The sequence below is a fragment of the Pecten maximus genome, chromosome 8 (assembly GCF_902652985.1).
Source record: "Pecten maximus chromosome 8, xPecMax1.1, whole genome shotgun sequence".
Lineage (NCBI taxonomy): Eukaryota > Metazoa > Mollusca > Bivalvia > Pectinida > Pectinidae > Pecten > Pecten maximus.
This window is the reverse complement of record NC_047022.1, coordinates 21746998-21767928: the sequence shown is the minus strand read 5'-3', so window position 1 is coordinate 21767928 and position 20931 is coordinate 21746998. Positions and strand designations below refer to the sequence as shown.

The following is a 20931-nucleotide window of genomic DNA, read 5'->3' as shown; positions in this document are numbered from 1 at the left end:
GTGCGCCCTGGTCCTACACCAGGCATGGTGTCAGGGCCAGAGGAAACTCGGACTAATTATATACCTGTCATTTATCATGTAATACTTCAAATTAATTTCGGGATTACTTCATTCCCTCTTTATGTCTAGATTGAGAAAGAGTCCGTCCGTTGGAGATGGTTTGCCACGTTATATCGAGATTGAGAAAGATTCCGGCCGTTGGAGACGAGTTGCCACGTAATATCGAGATTGAGAAAGAGTCCGGCCGTTGGAGATGGTTTGCCACGTGATATCGAGATTGAGAAAGATTCCGGCCGTTGGAGATGGTTTGCCACGTGATATCGAGATTGAGAAAGAGTCCGGCCGATGGAGACGGGTTGCCACCTGATATCGAGATTGAGAAAGATTCCGGCCGTTGGAGATGGTTTGCCACGTGATATCGAGATTGAGAAAGAGTCCGGCCGTTGGAGACGGGTTGCCACGTGATATCGAGATTGAGAAAGAGTCCGACCGTTGGAGATGGTTTGCCACGTTATATCGAGATTGAGAAAGATTCCGGCCGTTGGAGACGAGTTGCCACGTAATATCGAGATTGAGAAAGAGTCCGGCCGTTGGAGATGGTTTGCCACGTGATATCGAGATTGAGAAAGATTCCGGCCGTTGGAGATGGTTTGCCACGTGATATCGAGATTGAGAAAGAGTCCGGCCGATGGAGACGGGTTGCCACCTGATATCGAGATTGAGAAAGATTCCGGCCGTTGGAGATGGTTTGCCACGTGATATCGAGATTGAGAAAGAGTCCGGCCGTTGGAGACGGGTTGCCACGTGATATCGAGATTGAGAAAGAGTCCGACCGTTGGAGATGGTTTGCCACGTTATATCGAGATTGAGAAAGAGTCCGGCCGTTGGAGACGGGTTGCCACGTGATATCGAGATTGAGAAAGAGTCCGGCCGTTGGAGACGGGTTGCCACGTGATATCGAGATTGAGAAAGTGTCCGGCCGTTGGAGACGGGTTGCCACGTGATATCGAGATTGAGAAAGAGTCCGACCGTTGGAGATGGTTTGCCACGTTATATCGAGATTGAGAAAGAGTCCGGTCGTTGGAGATGGTTTGCCACGTTATATCGAGATTGAGAAAGAGTTCGGCCGTTGGAGATGGTTTGCCACGTGATATCGAGATTGAGAAAGTGTCCGGCTGATGGAGACGGGTTGCCACTTGATATCGAGATTGAGAAAGAGTCCGGCCGATGGAGATTGTTTACCACGTTATATCGAGATTGAGAAAGAGTCCGGCCGATGGAGACGGGTTGCCACGTTATATCGAGATTGAGAAAGAGTCCGGCCGATGGAGATGGTTTGCCACGTTATATCGAGATTGAGAAAGATTCCGGCCGATAGAGACGGGTTGCCACGTGATATCGAGATTGAGAAAGAGTCCGGCCGATGGAGAAGGGTTGCCACGTGATATCGAGATTGAGAAAGATTCCGGCCGATGGAGATTGTTTACCACGTGATATCGAGATTGAGAAAGAGTCCGGCCGATGGAGACGGGTTGCCATGTTATATCGAGATTGAGAAAGAGTCCGGCCGATGGAGATGGTTTGCCACGTTATATCGAGATTGAGAAAGCGTCCGGCCATTTGAGACGGTTTGCCACGTGATATCGAGATTGAGAAAGTGTCCGGCCGATGGAGACGGGTTGCCACGTGATATCGAGATTGAGAAAGATTCCGGCCGATGGAGACGGGTTGCCACGTTATATCGAGATTGAGAAAGCGTCCGGCCATTTGAGACGGTTTGCCACGTTATATCGAGATTGAGAAAGTGTCCGGCCGTTGGAGACGGGTTGCCATGTTATATCGAGATTGAGAAAGCGTCCGGCCATTTGAGACGGTTTGCCACGTGATATCGAGATTGAGAAAGATTCCGGCCGATGGAGACGGGTTGCCATGTTATATCGAGATTGAGAAAGATTCCGGCCGATGGAGACGGGTTGCCATGTTATATCGAGATTGAGAAAGTGTCCGGCCGATGGAGACGGGTTGCCATGTTATATCGAGATTGAGAAAGTGTCCGGCCGATGGAGACGGGTTGCCACGTTATATCGAGATTGAGAAAGATTCCGGCCATTGGAGATGGTTTACCACGTTATATCAAGATTGAGAAAGTGTCCGGCCGATGGAGATGGTTTGCCACGTGATATCGAGATTGAGAAAGATTCCGGCCGATGGAGATGGTTTGCCACGTGATATCGAGATTTAGAAAGTGTCCGGCCGATGGAGACGGGTTGCCACGTGATATCGAGATTGAGAAAGATTCCGGCCGATGGAGACGGGTTGCCACGTGATATCAAGATTAAGAAAGTGTCCGGCCGATGGAGATGGTTTGTCACGTGATATCGAGATGTAGATATACAACGACTCCATCTTTCTGAGCACCTGCTTTCACATAAAAAAAAAGCTGCCTTTGGTTTACGTGGCTTCTCTTTTGTCTTAATTTTAAAGCAAAACACATCCCCATTGTTCTATCAATCACTGTGACTTGCGTACAATAACGCACACAAGTCCAAAGAGAACATGTAGAGACATCACATGGGGCAGTTACGCGCATGTTTACAACAATATGTCTACAGTTAACATTGACATTCTTCGTGTGGTTATTGTATAACCATCTGGGCTCAGAATATGTTTAATTTGAAGACATGGTTATTTGGCATATATGTCCCTGAGGTCTTCTTGATCACGTTGACCAGGCAATATGAAATGAACACCCGTTCACAATTCAAACGTTAACTGACAGAGCATGGACAGTCTAAACGTTAACTGACGGGACGCGGACAGTTTAAACGTTAACTGACAGGACATGGGGACAGTCTAAACGTTAACTGACAGGACACGAACAGTTTAATCGTTAACTGACAGGACACGGACAGTTTATGTTAACTGACAGGACACGGACAGTTTATGTTAACTGACAGGACATGCTGACAGTTTATGTTAACCGAGAGGACACGCGGACATTTTAAATGTTAACTGACAGCACACATGGACAATTTATGTTAACTGACAGGACATGCGGACAGTTTATGTTAACTGACAGAACACGCGGACATTTTAAATGTTAACTGACAGGACACGGACAGTTTATGTTAACTGACAGGACATGCGGACAGTTTATGTTAACCGAGAGGACACGCGGACATTTTAAATGTTAACTGTCAGCACACGTGGACAATTTATGTTAACTGACAGGACATGCGGACAGTTTATGTTAACTGACAGGACACGAACAGTTTAATCGTTAACTGACAGGACACGGACAGTTTATGTTAACTGACAGGACACGGACAGTTTATGTTAACTGACAGGACATGCTGACAGTTTATGTTAACCGAGAGGACACGCGGACATTTTAAATGTTAACTGACAGCACACATGGACAATTTATGTTAACTGACAGGACATGCGGACAGTTTATGTTAACTGACAGAACACGCGGACATTTTAAATGTTAACTGACAGGACACGGACAGTTTATGTTAACTGACAGGACATGCGGACAGTTTATGTTAACCGAGAGGACACGCGGACATTTTAAATGTTAACTGTCAGCACACGTGGACAATTTATGTTAACTGACAGGACATGCGGACAGTTTATGTTAACTAACAGGACGCGGACAGTTTATGTTAACTGACAGGACACGAACAGTTTATGTTAACTGACAGGACACGGACAGTTTATGTTAACTGACAGGACAAGGACAGTTTATGTTAACTGACAGGACACGCGGACAGTTTATGTTAACTGTCAGGACACGCGGACAGTTTAAATGTTAACTAACAGGACACGCGGACAGTTTATGTTAACTGACAGGACATGCGGACAGTTTATGTTAACTGACAGGACATGCGGACAGTTTATGTTAACTGACAGGACACGCGGACAGTTTATGTTAACTGACAGGACATGCGGACAGTTTATGTTAACTGACAGGACATGCGGACATTTTAAATGTTAACTAACAGGACACGCGGACAGTTTATGTTAACTGACAGGACACGCGGACAGTTTATGTTAACTGACAGGACACGCGGACAGTTTAAACGTTAACTGACAGGACACGCGGACAATTTATGTTAACGGACAGGACACGCGGACAGTTTATGTTAACTGACAGGACACGAACAGTTTAACTTTCTATTCAATACAAAATATTTTACAACTAAAGAAGTTGGGGTTCTGCATCCTTTCTGTACATATATTAAATAGTTGAACGTCGGGACTTTTCATTGCATAAATAAAATATGATAGGAGGAAAACCTATCCCTACCTTGATGATGTGATAGAGATATCTCCAAATTAACCGAGGGGTGATATTTTTAGCTGTCTAACCCGTTACTGTAAACCTATCTATAGCACAAGACATTAGCTACAATTGATCCACATGATCCCTGGTCAGGGCAATGCTGTGTGAGGAAAGAAAATAAAATTTGTTTCTAGTTTTTCATTGATTCGCATTGAAAATCAATATTTTGAAAGATAGAATTAACTCAATACCAATCATTTTCATTATAGAGATTTATTGTCTACATCAGAAAAGATAAATCAAAGTACTGAACGTACTGCAGGAGGCGTTAGTCAGATGTAAAAGGTGATATCAATCTAATTAAAATCAAGATGGTCATTCTCACTACGTTACATGACGTCTAACAACATTCCATATGGGGTCACGTCAGGGTGACCTTTTGGATTAGCCAATCAAATGACTACTTCCAGAATCTTGGAAGTGAATTTTATATGTCCGAATTAGCATGACTATAGTGCATAGGTTGCATCATCTGTCAATTTGTTTTAAGTCTTTTCGTCCTACATAGCATATAGCTATATACAGGCTATGACGAAATGGTTTGCTGTAATTTCATCGACAAATAGACAATTCGCTCTGAAAGTGACATACACATATCTCAAATGTCATCAGAACGTGACCCCATATGGGATGTTGTTAGATGTTCATGTAACGTAGTGAGAATGACCATCTAGATTTCAATTAGATCGAAGGTGATACTGGAAATAAAGCAAGAATACAAATCAAACTGATATCAACATGATTAAACATTTCCACTTAAGTGTGTCAAACCAAATGAACATAATGGTTTTCACAGTCCTGATGAATGTAATGGCTTAGACTGTTCCGATGTACATAATGGTGTGAACCATATTCAAGTTTCAAACCAACTTCTACTTAAGTAGTTAAACATTTCTAAATTCAAACAGACCTTTACTTAAGAAGTTAAACATTTAACTTTTTTTTCAAACCAACTTCTACTTAGGTACATGTCGTTAACATTCATACTTTAAACCAACTTTCATACTTAAGTAGTTCAAAATTTGCATTTATGTGTTTAAAACCAACTTATACCTAATAGGCCTGGGTATTAGAAATGTCGAAACGATATGATACGCATTTCGATACGCTATAACAATACACGATATGTATTGAAAATACAGGAGTGTCTGCTACTTTTTAACGTCAGGATGCATTTGGCATCTGCCGTTATAGTCGTGGTGGGTAAATTTTGTTAGTGACACTTTTGTTTCTGGCTAACAATTCCTCTTTTCTGTCATACAAATGATATACATCCGCAGCCTAATATAGTTCCTATTTTGACAGCAATTATTGACACGATTTAACTGATGGTGCCCGTGTTTACTGCAATTAAAATGAAATATGAATGTTTGGTGTTCTAGACTATTTTAGAGTATAAATATAAACATTTTCCTCGTCAGTATATGCAATTTTGTTGGCGTAGGATTACGTAGTTCTGTCTCAATCCTGCCTTGAAAACGAAAGTAAAAAAATCAGTTTGATCGTCGTGGAAATTTACATGCATTCACAGAGAAACTATCCACATGCCTTAGACTCATATGTTCATCCTGAGTTCATATGCAGGAACATTTCATATAAACCTAAAACCAACCCTATTTACGTAGTCAAATGCAACTGAGCATTCAACGAGATAACTTCAGCTGTCACGTGACTAATCACGCGATCATCACTAATCGGACAAAATGGCGGTTATGTCTAATGTAACTGAACCCACGACCGTTCACAGTTTCATATTCATTTGTATGTCGCTAGTATACGCAAGAAATATTACCAGGAATCGAAGGCAAGTTGTAACAAACTACATTGCCGTTTTTCATGAGGATTTTATTAAATAAGGTTATTATTTGTTTATTTGAAAAGAATCTAACTATTATGATCCGTGACTGATGTACTGGCGTCTTGTCAAAACTAGATATGTCTCGTCGGACAACGCGACCGCAATTGTCTATCGGAGTTAAAATTTACCAGGGGTCATAAAATAGATGGTTGCTAGGCCTAATTAACATGTTATAGCATAAATAGAATTTAAAAAAAACTTAGGCTGTGTACATCTTGGATTTCATCTTTGGTTGTACGACATTTTGGGGATCTGAATGGTTTCACAGATAAAACAAAAGTAAAAAGTCTTCAATGGTGGGGAAAGCTATACCATTTTTACAAGTTTGAATCCCTACCCCAAAGGATGCTACCAATCAAATATGAACGATGTACATAACTTAGTTTTAGAGAAGTCACTTATATATCTTTAGCCAAGTTGAACCTTTAGACCCACTCCTCAGCCCCCTAGGGTCAGCTGGACCATTCAGTGTTTTGAATCCCCGTCCCCTAGGGATGCTACCAGTCAAATATGATAAAAATCCATTGCCTTCTTCCAGACAATTAATTGTTTATATCAATTTAGCCAAATTGACCCATTTTGGCCCTGCCCCTCAGCCCCCGGGGTCAGCCCCACCATTTGTATAATTTTGAATCCCTACCCCATAACGATGCTACCAGAAAACTATGAGTGATATCCGTTGCTTAGATCCAGAGAAGAAGTTGTTTACATCAACTTAGCAAAACTGACCCCTTTCGGTCCTGCCCCTGAGGCCCCTAGGGGGTCAGCCTCACCAAATGTACAATTTTGTATCCCTACCCCATAAGGCTGCTACCTGTCAAATATAAGTGATATACATTGCTTAGTTTCAGAGAAGAAGTCGTTTATATCAATTTAGCCAAAGTGACACATTTTGGCCCCACTATCTTGCCCCCGGGGGATCAGCCCCATCATTTGTACAATTCCGAATCCCTACCCCACAGGAATACTATCAGATAAATATGAGCGATATCCAATGCTTAGTACAGAATAGTCGTTTATATCAATTAAGCCAAATTGACTCTCTTTGAGCCCATACCTCAGCCAGCCCCACCATTTGTACAATTTCTAGTCCCATCCCCATAATGATCCTACCAGTCAAATATTGTTCAATTCCCATCAAAAACATTCTTCAAAGAGCCATATCTGCATTTTATTTGATAATTTGCCCTTGAAACTTTGCACACACCTTCATAAGAGCAGGTTCTTTAAAATGTGAATGAAGGTCAACGTCAAAGATAAACATAATATGTGTAGCCAGTCACACATACTACATGTATCTGTATGCCAAACATCCAGCCTTCATGTGTATGTGCAGTTTTGGGTGATTTTTTTAATTTTGGCTGGAATTTCTTTTTCAAAGTGCCATATCTGAGTTATTTTGTTTATTTGACCTTGATACATTGCACACACCTTTAAAAGAGCAGGTTCTTTAAAATGTGACCCAAATTGATAATTTTGAAAGAATTTTGATATTTTTTTTCATCATTTGACCCCTGTGACCTTGAATGAACATTTGTAGCCAGCCATACATGTTATTGATGTGCCAAACATCAAGCCTTCATGTGTATATAGATAAAAGAGCAGAAACCTTTTATCTGCAATTTTGGATTATTTTTTAATTTTGGCTGGAAAAAATGCCATCTCTGTTATTTTCCATCTGATGACAATAAAATATGCACATTTTGTTTCAGTTGACTATGTTCTTTTACATGAAATGAAAAAAAATAAACCCAATTTGAGATTTTTAGGTCACCTGAGACAAAGTCTCAAGTGACCTATTCTAATCCCCTTTTGTCCGTCGTCGTGCGTCGTCCGTCGTCCGTCGTCCGTCCGTAAACAATTTACATTTTCGACTTCTTCTCCAAAACCCACAAACCAAATTCTATAAAATTTGGCAGGAAGCTTCTATGGCTAAAGGTCAACCAAAATTGTAAATTATATGGTCCCCACCCCCCAGGGGCCTGAGGGGCGGGGCCAAAAAGGGTCAAATTGACTAAAACTTCAAAAATCTTCTTCTCTACTCTCAGATATGCTGGAATCAAACACTCTTCATAGATGGAAGGGTCTTAAGGTGCTTTACCTAAATTGTAAATTTCATGACCCAGAGGTGTCACGTTTGCCCCTGGGGAGGGGCTAAACTTTACTGTAGTTTATATAGGGAAATTACATTTTTGACTTTAATTTATTTTATTTCTATTGGAATTCATTCTAATTTTGTAAACATTGTCAGCATGGGATGACAGTTTGATGGCATGCACATGTTGGCACTGACTGACCCCCAGGGGCTGATGGGCGGGGCTAAAAAGGGCCAAATTGACTGAAATTTCACAAATCTTCTTCTCTACTCTCAGATATGATAGAATCAAATACACTTCATAGATGGCTGGGTTTGAAGGTTCTTTACCAAAATTGTGAATTTCATGACCCTAGGGTCTCAAGTTTGCCCCTGGGGCGGGGCTAAACTTTACTATAGTTTATATAGGGAAATAACATTTTTGACTTTTATTTGTTTTATTTCTATTGGAATTCGTTCTAATTTTGTAACCAATGTCAGCATGGGATGACAGTTTGATGGCATGCACATGTTGGCCCTGACTGACCCCCAGGGGCTGGTGGGCGGGGCCAAAAATGGTCAAATTGACTTAAATTTTAAAAATCTTCTTCTCTACTCTCAGATATGGTAAATTAAATACTCTTCATAGATGGAAGGTTCTTAAGGTGCTTTCCGAAAATTGTGAATTTCATGATCCTGGGGTCTCACGTTTGCCCCTGGGGAGGGGGTAAACTTTACTATTGTTTATGTAGGGAAATCACATTTTTGACTATTATTTGTTGAATTTTTATTGGAATTCATTCTAACCTGGTTGATATTATCAGCTTGGGATGACAGTTTGATGGTATGTACATATTGGCCCTGACTTACCCCCAGGGGCTGATGGGCGGGGCCAAAAAGGGTCAAATTAACTGAAATTTTAAAAATCTTCTACTTACAACCCAAATAAGGTAGAATCAAATACTCTTCACAGATGGAAGGGTCTTAAGGTGCTTTACCATAAGTGTGAACTCCCTAGCCCTGGGGTCTTAGGTTTGCCCCATGGGAGGGGATAAACTTTACTATAGTTATAGGGAAATCACATTTTTGACTATCATTTGTTTTATTTGTTTTGAAATTCATTCTAAATTTGTTAACATTATCAGCATGGGATGACTGCTTAATGGTATGCACATGTTGGCCCTGACTGATCCCGTAGACTGATGGGTCAGGACAAAAAGTGTCAATCAAATTTACTGAAATATTTCAAAAATCAGATGACCGTTAAGGCCCATGGGTCTCTTTTTTCATGTAATAGCGCTTTATTCGTAGTCTTGATAGTTTTCATAAATGCATATATAGTTCAACTACATCATAAATGAAGCGAAAGAAACTGCAAAATGAACTGTGAAAGGAAATATAACGAAAACGAAAGTGACAGATTGTGATGTCACAACTCGAAGGTGATCGCAATATGGCAGGCGTAAACGCCTCCATAAAAAACAACTTAAACATGTTTTACCGCCATGATAGAAAAATGGAGAGCCTGTATGGCGTTATCTATGTTATTCTCCAGGGAAGATTGAAACTTCAATAATGTTTTTCTTATAAGACTCAATGATGGAATTTAATGTGCATGAACTACAATGTACGTCCTGTTGTTCCTATAGAGCCATTTTAGATATAACTAGTTCACAGACAAGTCAGCATGGGCCCCGTCTTGTGGCAATATGTTCCCCATAATCATCAAGAAGATATCTGTCCATACCACAGAAGTTGATGTTTGACATTTGGACTTCAAAAACAATCGCAATGAAGCAAAATATGTTTTTGTATGATGTGAATCTTGTTTCCTTTCACCTCCATATTTGCTAGACTAACAGAAATGTAAATACTGGTGCAATCTTTATTTATGATTTTGATTTGTTTTATTACAAAACCTCCCCATCCAGAGCAAGGGTCAAAGTCAGAGATCCGCTTTGACCTTTGCACCCAAATGACCTTGATCATTAATGCAATACAGTAGCTCAGTTGATTACAGCGTCGCCCACATAAACTCAGGGTGAATATCCGAGGTGAGTGATTCGGCACTCCCTCCCCGTGACGGTTTGCGTTTCTGAGAAGCTAGGAAATGTCACTTTAGAAATACACTTTACCCCAATTGCTCGAAATGACACGCAAAGGGTCTCCCCTATGTTGTGGGGTAGCCACAAGCTACTAAAGGATATACTTACTCAAAATGACCATAGGTGTGAACGGCGCAATAAACCCAACAAACTATAATCCAGTGACCTTGACATTTGGTCAATTGAAAAATCCTTTAATTCAGACCAGTTTTGCTTCATAGTGTCATAACAAAATGCTCATCAGTGAAAAAATACTGAAGTGGACCTTGACATTCAACCTTTTGACCATGTGATCTTAACATTTGGTCGATTGACTCCTTGCTAAGTTCTGACCAACTTTGCTTTAATGTCATCACAAAATTGACCTTAACCTTTGACCAAGTGACCTTGATCTTTGGTAAGTTGTCTGCTTGTTCAAACCCAGGCAAAGTTAACATTGTTTTGTAGTGTCATAATGAAATGTTCATCTGTGAAAAACTACTAAATTGACCTCGACCTTTGACCCAATGATCTTGACCTTTGATAGGTTGACTCCTTGCTTAATTCTGACCAACATTACTTCAAGGTGTTATTACGAAATGTTCACAAAGGAAAATATACATATTTGACCTTGACCTTTGACCTGGTGACTTTGACTTTGGTCAGTAGACCAGTTAGCCCGAGTTTCCTCTGACCCCGACACCATGTCTGGTACACCAGACATGGTGTCAGGGGCCAGAGAAAACTCAGCCTATAGACCAGTATAGTCCTTGTTTAATTCTGAAGAACATCGCTTCATCATATCATGACAAAATTTTCATCAGTAAAAAGATGCAAAATTTGTTTTATAACTCTGGCCTTGACTTTTTAACCCAAGTGTAAATTTTTGTGAAGAGAATATCTTGACTAAAGTTCATGTTAATCGGTCTATAAATACTGAAGTTATAGCCATATAAGGCAATGACAGTGATTACTATACTGGCCTAATTAGACAGCAAAACGGATATTTTGTAAAAAAAGAAAAAAAAAAGAAAAAAAAAAAAGTTTTTTTCATTGTGTTCCCTTTATTTGGAGAATGATACCATGTATGATGTGAACACCGGATTTACAATGTATATAGAAAATAATATCAAGACAAAGTATTAAACATCGGCTGAATGGGTAAAAAGAAATTGCCTTTAAAACATGACCGGGAATGATACTGTTCAACAAGCTATTAAAGTGTTGAAATGTGAAACAAGACAAGTTATACATCATCTGAAACAGTAAAATTCCTCATCTGATAAAACCAGTAAAATTCCACATCTGATAAATCAGTAAAATTCCTCTTCTGATAAAACCAGTAAAATTCCACATCTGATAAATCAGTAAAATTCCTCTTCTGATAAATCAGCAAAATTCCACATCTGATAAATCAGTAAAATCCACATCTGATAATAAAACACTAAAATTCCACATCTAATAAAACAATAAAATTCCACATCTGATAAATCAGTAAAATTCCTCATAAAAATGCAATTATAGTAAACAAGACATGGTCCCTGTTTTAGGTTAAGACTGAGGTGCTAACAATCCAGTAATCTAATCCTAATGGTATGGCACAGCCTCTAATTCAGTGATTAATACAAAATCATCAACACTCCCCAGCCACATGAACACACCCTGTAAAATAAATCAGTGTAAAAATAAATCATTTGCAAAACATGGCTACCTAGTTACCTGATACTGATTTCACATAATTATTAAAACAATTTTTATCAAAAATCACCTGGGACTAATGATTTTGTTAGATAGCAATGCTATCCTTTAACTTTTTCACATTTCTTAATAGAAATTATACATAATAGTAGACCCTGGCTGATAATAGGACGTTAAACAAAAACAAACAAACAAGTAGAAACTTATCATCTATACCTATTTTAAAGCTTAGGTACACAATAATCATCTAACATTGTGTCAAGTCAATAAAACAAGATACAGTAAATACATTGATATGGTTCAATAAGCAAACAATGCATAATTTATACATAATTTTGTGGTTGAAATTTTTTATGAGAATTTCTATGTTATCCATATCATCAAACAACTGGTAGTCCAAATTTTTGTTGGAGTTTGTCGATAGTAACTGCACTTCCTCCACACACAATGACCAGGACGGAGTTCACCACGCCTAGTTTCCCCTCCTTCTGTAAACGAGGAATGACCTCACTGTATACTGCTGCTAGACTAGCACCACAAGCGGGCTCCACTAACATCCTGTGGTCCTCTGAAATCACAGCCAGTTAGTTATATAGTATAACAGCCTAACAGCCACTCCCTCTCGGAGACAAATCAGGTGATTGGTGTGAGTTTTGTCAAAAAACAAACACACATACACACAAAGGAGGGGGTGGGGGTTGGGGGGGGGGTGTATGTATAACAAGCATTAGCATTTACATATTTACATATTGCAACCAGACTTATGATGGGATAAAGATGGGATCTGGGATTTATTTCTATGTCTCATCAAGAAAATGTTGTTACCCACCTGAGAATTTGATACAGGCATCCACGGCCTGTTCATCTGTTACTAATGCAGGATAGATTTTATGTTGAGTCGACTTTTCAAGGGATGCAGCACACACAGTCAATGATCCTAGACTTTTAGCAACACTAAAGAACATGAAATCAGAGTGTCATTGTACTTACATCTCTCCAACATGATTTCCTTTATATTAAGTACACCTAAACACTTCGATATACTTAACTCTGATGACATATCTACAGAACATGCAATATTTCACACAACTACAAAATACATTTGAAACAAAGATGTGACAAAGATACATGTATACTCCAAAAAGTTGGGCTGTGACCATGAGGTAGCACACCACAGTAAGACAGCCTGGCCATGGGCAATTTTTTTGTTAAGCAAATAACTCCTGTATTATGATATGTATAAAAAATGAAAAAATAAATGTACACTATAATTGGTATATCCAGTATGAAGTAGTACATACAGGCTTCACATTTATTAAAACAAAAATCAATAAATTGGTTCCGGATTTTAAATATCCGGATTTTCCGAACGTGTGTTTACACAGGAAATTTAGTTTCGCCTACAGCGCAAAATGGAAGCCCACAGAAAAGGTAAGATAGCGGAAAAACTTAATTTACAACATATGTCCAAACAAGATTAATTCTGTCTTTGGGATAGAGATATCTAATTTTAAATAGGTTTCAGAAAAAAAATTGTGTAGAGAATTGTGCCATTTTGGGTCAAATATCATAATATTTTGCAATTTTTGAGAATTTTTTAAGCTGTTACCATGGTATTCACAGCTCTAAAAATCACAGAAAATATCAGTTTACTTATCCTTCAGAGCTCTATTAAAATTGCAAATGTTGTACAGATTTCAAATATATATACTTTATTAGAGGTTATATGTAAGGTTAACTGGCAATGTTTACATATCTAAAGCATGTGCCATATTTTTCAGAATTTGGCATTTTTACTGTACACTGCTACCTTATAAGGGCTGAAAAATGTTATTTTTTGGAAATTGTGCTTAATTATGCTTGATTAAGCTTCATTTTAGTTCATTATTGCTCAAAAATGCATAAAAACAATTTAAAACTTGTTTATTATCAGGCTTGTCATATTAGAGGAATCAAGGGAGGTAACTCGCATATTTACCCATTTTAAGGGTGGATTAATTAAGCATAATGTTAATGAGTCAGTGTAAATTGAAAAGATATTCTATGTTTTATAACAAACCCAAAATAACTTATTGGGTATCTAACAAACCATATAGACTGAATTCTGGTTTGTTTTACCTGATTTATTACCCCGTATCCATGGAAACTATTACAGTAAGTGTTATTTTTTTAAATATTTGGTGAAACCATTATTTTCAATTTATTTATACATTGGTAAGCATGTAATTTCAATTGATGGAGTGTACGGTTGATACAATATTGTCAATTATTGTCACTTCCTTCGGTAAAGCAGAAAAAATAGCATTTTCCGCATAAAATGGGATCAGCGGACACTTTCATATGATCATTGGTACATATCTGAATTACCGGGGTGGAAACAGATGACTGTGATGTCATAGGCATGACATTTTGAAATCTTGGATGTCATGTCATGATTTATCAGTTAGAATATTGCATGTGTTGCTAAGCTGAGGTTTGGAAAGGAATTTGGTTATTTATTATGACACCATTGAGTATTTATGACGTCATAGATACCATCTGATGACGTCATAGTTACTGATGACGTCATGGTAACTATGACGTCATATTACAAGGCTAAATTTGATAGTTGTATAGTATTTTTTGCTTGATTACATGCACAGAGACTCAAAGTACCACATTCAACTCAAAACACAACTTTATTCAAGAGATATACAGAATTATGGGAGTTTTCATCTTTAAAATTACCTCCCCTTATTACTGGATTGGGAGAAAAAGTTGTCAAAATACACCTCTCAGGGAAATCAGCAATACTCGGTGACTATTAAAGATACACAGTAACCCGATATGTCGTTTTGTTCGTCGGAACATATTCTAGACATTCATGGGGTTTTTAGTAAAATTAGAGTTAACAAAAGTGATGTATAAGGTAGCACACCACAGTAAGACAGCCTGGCCATGGGCAATTTTTTTGTTAAGCAAATAACTCCTGTATTATGATATGTATAAAAAATGAAAAAATAAATGTACACTATAATTGGTATATCCAGTATGAAGTAGTACATACAGGCTTCACATTTATTAAAACAAAAATCAATAAATTGGTTCCGGATTTTAAATATCCGGATTTTCCGAACGTGTGTTTACACAGGAAATTTAGTTTCGCCTACAGCGCAAAATGGAAGCCCACAGAAAAGGTAAGATAGCGGAAAAACTTAATTTACAACATATGTCCAAACAAGATTAATTCTGTCTTTGGGATAGAGATATCTAATTTTAAATAGGTTTCAGAAAAAAAATTGTGTAGAGAATTGTGCCATTTTGGGTCAAATATCATAATATTTTGCAATTTTTGAGAATTTTTTAAGCTGTTACCATGGTATTCACAGCTCTAAAAATCACAGAAAATATCAGTTTACTTATCCTTCAGAGCTCTATTAAAATTGCAAATGTTGTACAGATTTCAAATATATATACTTTATTAGAGGTTATATGTAAGGTTAACTGGCAATGTTTACATATCTAAAGCATGTGCCATATTTTTCAGAATTTGGCATTTTTACTGTACACTGCTACCTGAGGTCTAAAAAAAAATGGTAAGAGATGTTTTACTTAGTAAACAAGTTAAGACATGAGTTATTTGACCTTGAACTTTGACCCTTATGCCAGTGCCTTGATTGGCCATGTGATCCCTTATTTGACTTCAACTACCTTTTTTTCAATAATGTCCAAACAAATATTTTACAGACAGAAAATTTCACTTTTACCTTTGACTTGGTCACCTTGACCATTAATCAACTTTGGTCTTTGGTTCATAATGTGTCAAAAAATATTCAATTTCTGACAGTTATCTTTAGTTCGGTGACTTTGAACTTGATTTATATTAAGTACACCTAAATAGATATACTTAACTCTGATGACATATCTATCTTATGTCAGTACAAAATATTTAACATTTTACACAAATCCAAAGTACAATCAAAACAAAGATGTGGAATAGATACAGGTATTTTCCAAAAAGTTTGGCCGTTTAATACTAAGACCAGGAGGTAAGAGACATATATGCAAATTAAAAGACAGAAAATTTTACTATTAACATTAACTTAGTGACCATGACTATTGATCAACTTTGGTTCATAAAATAGTTTAAATATTCAATTTCTGAAAGTGATCTTCGGTCACTTTGAACTTGATCAAGTTGACTTTCCAATTTGTCTAACCTGGTTATTGTGCCATTGGCATAACTTTACCTGGTAATGGCTGGTAAGGTTACAAGTTTCCCAGCTTCTACTGCCTTTTTGTAGCTCTCTGCCCCCTCGGTTTCCATGGCGACCAAAGGAACATCATTCCATCCCGCCTTCCACATACCCTGCACTACCCCTGTCAGCAGTCCCCCGCCCCCAACTGATGTCACAACCACGTCTGGCTGACAAGGCATCTGTTCCTTTGCTTCTAAAATCATAGGGCTGTGACCTTCCCTGAAATCATCATTAATACTAAAATCATTGGGCTGTGACCTTCCCTGAAATCATCATTAATACTAAAATCATTGGGCTGTGACCTTCCCTGAAATCATCATTAATACTAAAATTGGGCTGTGACCTTCCCTGAAATCATCATTAATCATAAAATCATTGGGCTGTGACCTTCCCTGAAATCATCATTAATCATAAAATCATTGGGCTGTGACCTTCCCTGAAATCATCATTAATCATAAAATCATTGGGCTGTGACCTTCCCTGAAATCATCATTAATACTAAAATTGGGCTGTGAACTTCTCTGAAATCATCATTAATACTAAAATCATTGGGCTGTGACCTTCCCTGAAATCATCATTAATACTAAAATTGGGCTATAATCTTCCCTGAAATCATCATTAATAATAAAATCATCGGGCTATAATCTTCCCTGAAATCATCATTAATAATAAAATCATTGGGCTATAATCTTCCCTGAAATCATCATTAATAATAAAATCATTGGGCTATAATCTTCCCTGAAATCATCATTAATATTAAAATCATTGGGCTATAATCTTCCCTGAAATCATATTAATAATAAAATCATTGGGTTATAATCTTCCCTGAAATCATCATTAATACTAAAATCATTGGGCTATAATCTTCCCTGAAATCATCATTAATAATAAAATCATTGGGCTATAATCTTCCCTGAAATCATATTAATACTAAAATCATTGGGCTATAATATTCCCTGAAATCATCATTAATAATAAAATCATTGGGCTATAATCTTCCCTGAAATCATATTAATAATAAAATCATTGGGCTATAATCTTCCCTGAAATCATATTAATAATAAAATCATTGGGCTATAATCTTCCCTGAAATCATCATTAATACTTAAATCATAGGGCTGTGACCTTCCCTGAAATCGTCATTAATAATAAAATCATTGGACTATAATCTTCCCTGAAATAATCATTAATAATAAAATCATTGGGCTATAATCTTCCCTGAAATCATATTAAAAATGAAATCATTGGACTATAATTTTCCCTGAAATCATCATTAATTATGTATTCATTTGGATGTGAGTTAGTAAAAAGACTACATGTGTAGTTTTATCAGGTTTTATATCTACTAGTTAATATGATTTTGATGTTTATGTTTATTTATATCAACATTTTACATAGAGTCTGCAGGAGTACAGATAGACCTGCAGGTTTCTTACCAAACATCTGGGTGATCGAATGGGTGTACATACACACAGCCTGAAACATAACAAATATTCGTTACTATTTGTCGTTAAAGGAAATAATGTTCCTCTGACCTCTGGCAGTCGGTCACCTTTTTATTTAAAATATCTTCTACTTTCCTAGGATTGTCTACAAATTATCATATTTCATCAGAATTTTTCATAGATAAGCATTTTATGTTAGAGACAGATGACACAATTGACATTTATGTATATATGGTAGAACAAGGTAATCACCACATGATGTGATAATATTCATCAAGGGAGACAATGAAGACTTACCTGGGTCTGTGGCCAGTTTCTGGGCATATTCGTTACTTTCATCCCAGACATCTCCATGTACTTCAACAATGGCTCCCTGAGTTAACCAAGATTTTAGATGGAATTCAATGGCATTTTTAATGTTAATTGCAAGCACTAACATCCAGAACATTTCAGTCAATTTATGCAAAGATAAAGTTCTGATTAAGTAATAACTAACTATTATGTACTTAATAGTTTGTTTCCTGAACTGCTATTGAGTATTAAAGTATAGAAAATTTTATCCAAACTTATTATGTCCTGAACATGTTTTAATGTCAGAAAAGTCAATTGCTACAATGTACATTACCATGACAACAGAAATAGAATACAATACTTTCCGTGACAACAGAAATAGCAACCGTTACCATGTCCCTGACTTTATTGGCGACTAACTCTGGCGTTGTTGTAGGAAGGACGATTGTTGCTGGCACTTTCAGACAGTGAGCGGAGTAGGCAACAGCTAGTCCTGCATTTCCACCAGAGGCACAAACGAACCTGGTGGCCCCATTCTTTACTGCCTGCACAGGAATAAGTTATCTACATGTTAACAGGGTTTCTCTATATCTTAATATACACACATTCTGTATAGCCCTTCTCAGATTTAATGTAACATATGACACTCAGCAAGCTGGATTAACCAATAAAGCTAGATTTTCTTCATTTAACAACATACTGTTGCCTTTAACTTTATGCCTCTAGAAATCACTTGAACATTTTCATACTTATCATGCATTTTAATACTTTGTATCGTATAATTATTGCTTTATTATTATTATTCTAAACACATCTTGTAATTTAGGCTCTTATACTTCTCAACAAGGACTCGAACTTTACCATTATCTACCTAATTCTTGTAACAATCTTTAGACCAATCATCATGTTGATGCCTTGTTGCTCCCTTACAATACTTCCGTGGTAACATTATGACGTCATCATGTTGTCCATTGATAGTCACATGACCTCTATTGTTATTTAGTTTCAAAATGTAACAGTCACACTAATAAATTGTGCCCTGATGACGCCCTGCCTAGCAGGCCGAAACATGTCAGCAGGATTATTTTCAAACCTGGACTCTGGAGTTGCTGCTCTTCTTTCATACCTTGATATTAACAACATACTGTTTTTCATTCATGTCTTAAAATATGTAATAAAACATGTATGTGTATACTCACCTTTTTACAGAAGTGACTGATTCCTCTTTGTTTAAAAGAGCCTGGTATCTGAAGGTTCTCCAGTTTAAGGTAAACAGAGTAGCGCCCCTTGGACATCGGGATACTGTTTATACAAGGTGTCCTAATGACAAGGTCTAGATCTCCATCTCCTGAGTCAGCCATTTTGTTCTGTATCTACTTTGTTCCTTCAAATTTAAATTAAACATTACAACATGAAGAGAATAATAGCCCAGTAACTGACCACTGAGGACCTCTACAGCCCAGTATACTAGTATCATATGACTACTGAGAACCCCTACAGCCAAGTATACTAGTATCATATGACTACTGAGGACCCCTACAGCCCAGTATACATATCATATGACTACTGAGGACCCCTACAGCCCAGTATACTAGTATCATATGACTACTGAGGACCCCTACAGCCCAGTATACTAGTATCATATGACTACTGAGAACCCCTACAGCCCAGTATACTAGTATCATATGACTACTGAGGACATCTACAGCCAAGTATACTAGTATCATATGACTACTGAGGACCCCTACAGCCAAGTATACTAGTATCATATGACTACTGAGGACCCCTACAGCCAAGTATACTAGTATCATATGACTACTGAGGACCTATATAGCCCAGTATACTAGTATCATATGACTACTGAGGACATCTACAGCCAAGTATACTAGTATCATATGACTACTGAGGACCCCTACAGCCAAGTATACTAGTATCATATGACTACTGAGGACCCCTACAGCCCAGTATACTAGTATCATATGACTACTGAGGACCCCTACAGCCAAGTATACTAGTATCATATGACTACTGAGGACCCCTACAGCCAAGTATACTAGTATCATATGACTACTGAGGACCCCTACAGCCCAGTATACTAGTATCATATGACTACTGAGGACCCCTACAGCCCAGTATACTAGTATCATATGACTACTGAGGACCCCTACAGCCAAGTATACTAGTATCATATGACTACTGAGGACCCCTACAGCCCAGTATACTAGTATCATATGACTACTGAGGACCCCTACAGCCAAGTATACTAGTATCATATGACTACTGAGAACCCCTACAGCCAAGTATACTAGTATCATATGACTACTGAGGACCCCTACAGCCCAGTATACTAGTATCATATGACTACTGAGGACCCCTACAGCCCAGTATACTAGTATCATGTGACTACTGAGGACCCCTACAGCCCAGTATACTAGTATCATATGACTACTGAGGACCCCTACAGCCCAGTATACTAGTATCATATGACTACTGAGGACCCCTACAGCCAAGTATACTAGTATCATGTGACTACTGAGGACCCCTACAGCCAAGTATACTAGTATCATATGACTACTGAGGACATCTACAGCCCAGTATACTAGTATCATATGACCACTGAGGACCCCTACAGCCCAGTATACTAGTATCATATGACCACTGAGGACCCCTACAGCCCAGTATACTAGTATCATATGACTACTGAGGACATCTACAGCCCAGTATACTAGTATCATATGACTACTGAGGACCCCTACAGCCCAGTATACTAGTATCATATGACTACTGAGGACCCCTACAGCCCAGTATACTAGTATCATATGACTACTGAGGACCCCTACAGCCCAGTATACTAGTATCATGTGACTACTGAGGACATCTACAGCCCAGTATACT

The 20931-nt window shown here is 38.0% G+C and overlaps 1 protein-coding gene across 1 annotated transcript; it reads right to left on the bottom strand.

Annotated features, from left to right (window-relative positions):
- Positions 1 to 11404: 11404 nt before the first annotated feature.
- Positions 11405 to 19495, bottom strand: LOC117332767 (L-serine dehydratase/L-threonine deaminase-like). Its single transcript, XM_033891796.1, has 7 exons — positions 19236 to 19495; positions 18429 to 18581; positions 18043 to 18118; positions 17737 to 17776; positions 16292 to 16519; positions 12892 to 13016; positions 11405 to 12630 (listed from the first exon to the last, which is right to left on the bottom strand). Exons 1-7 carry the CDS (start codon positions 19395 to 19397, stop codon positions 12443 to 12445), a joined length of 972 nt encoding a protein of 323 aa, XP_033747687.1. The 5' UTR covers positions 19398 to 19495; the 3' UTR covers positions 11405 to 12442.
- Between the last annotated feature and the right edge of the window lie 1436 nt (positions 19496 to 20931).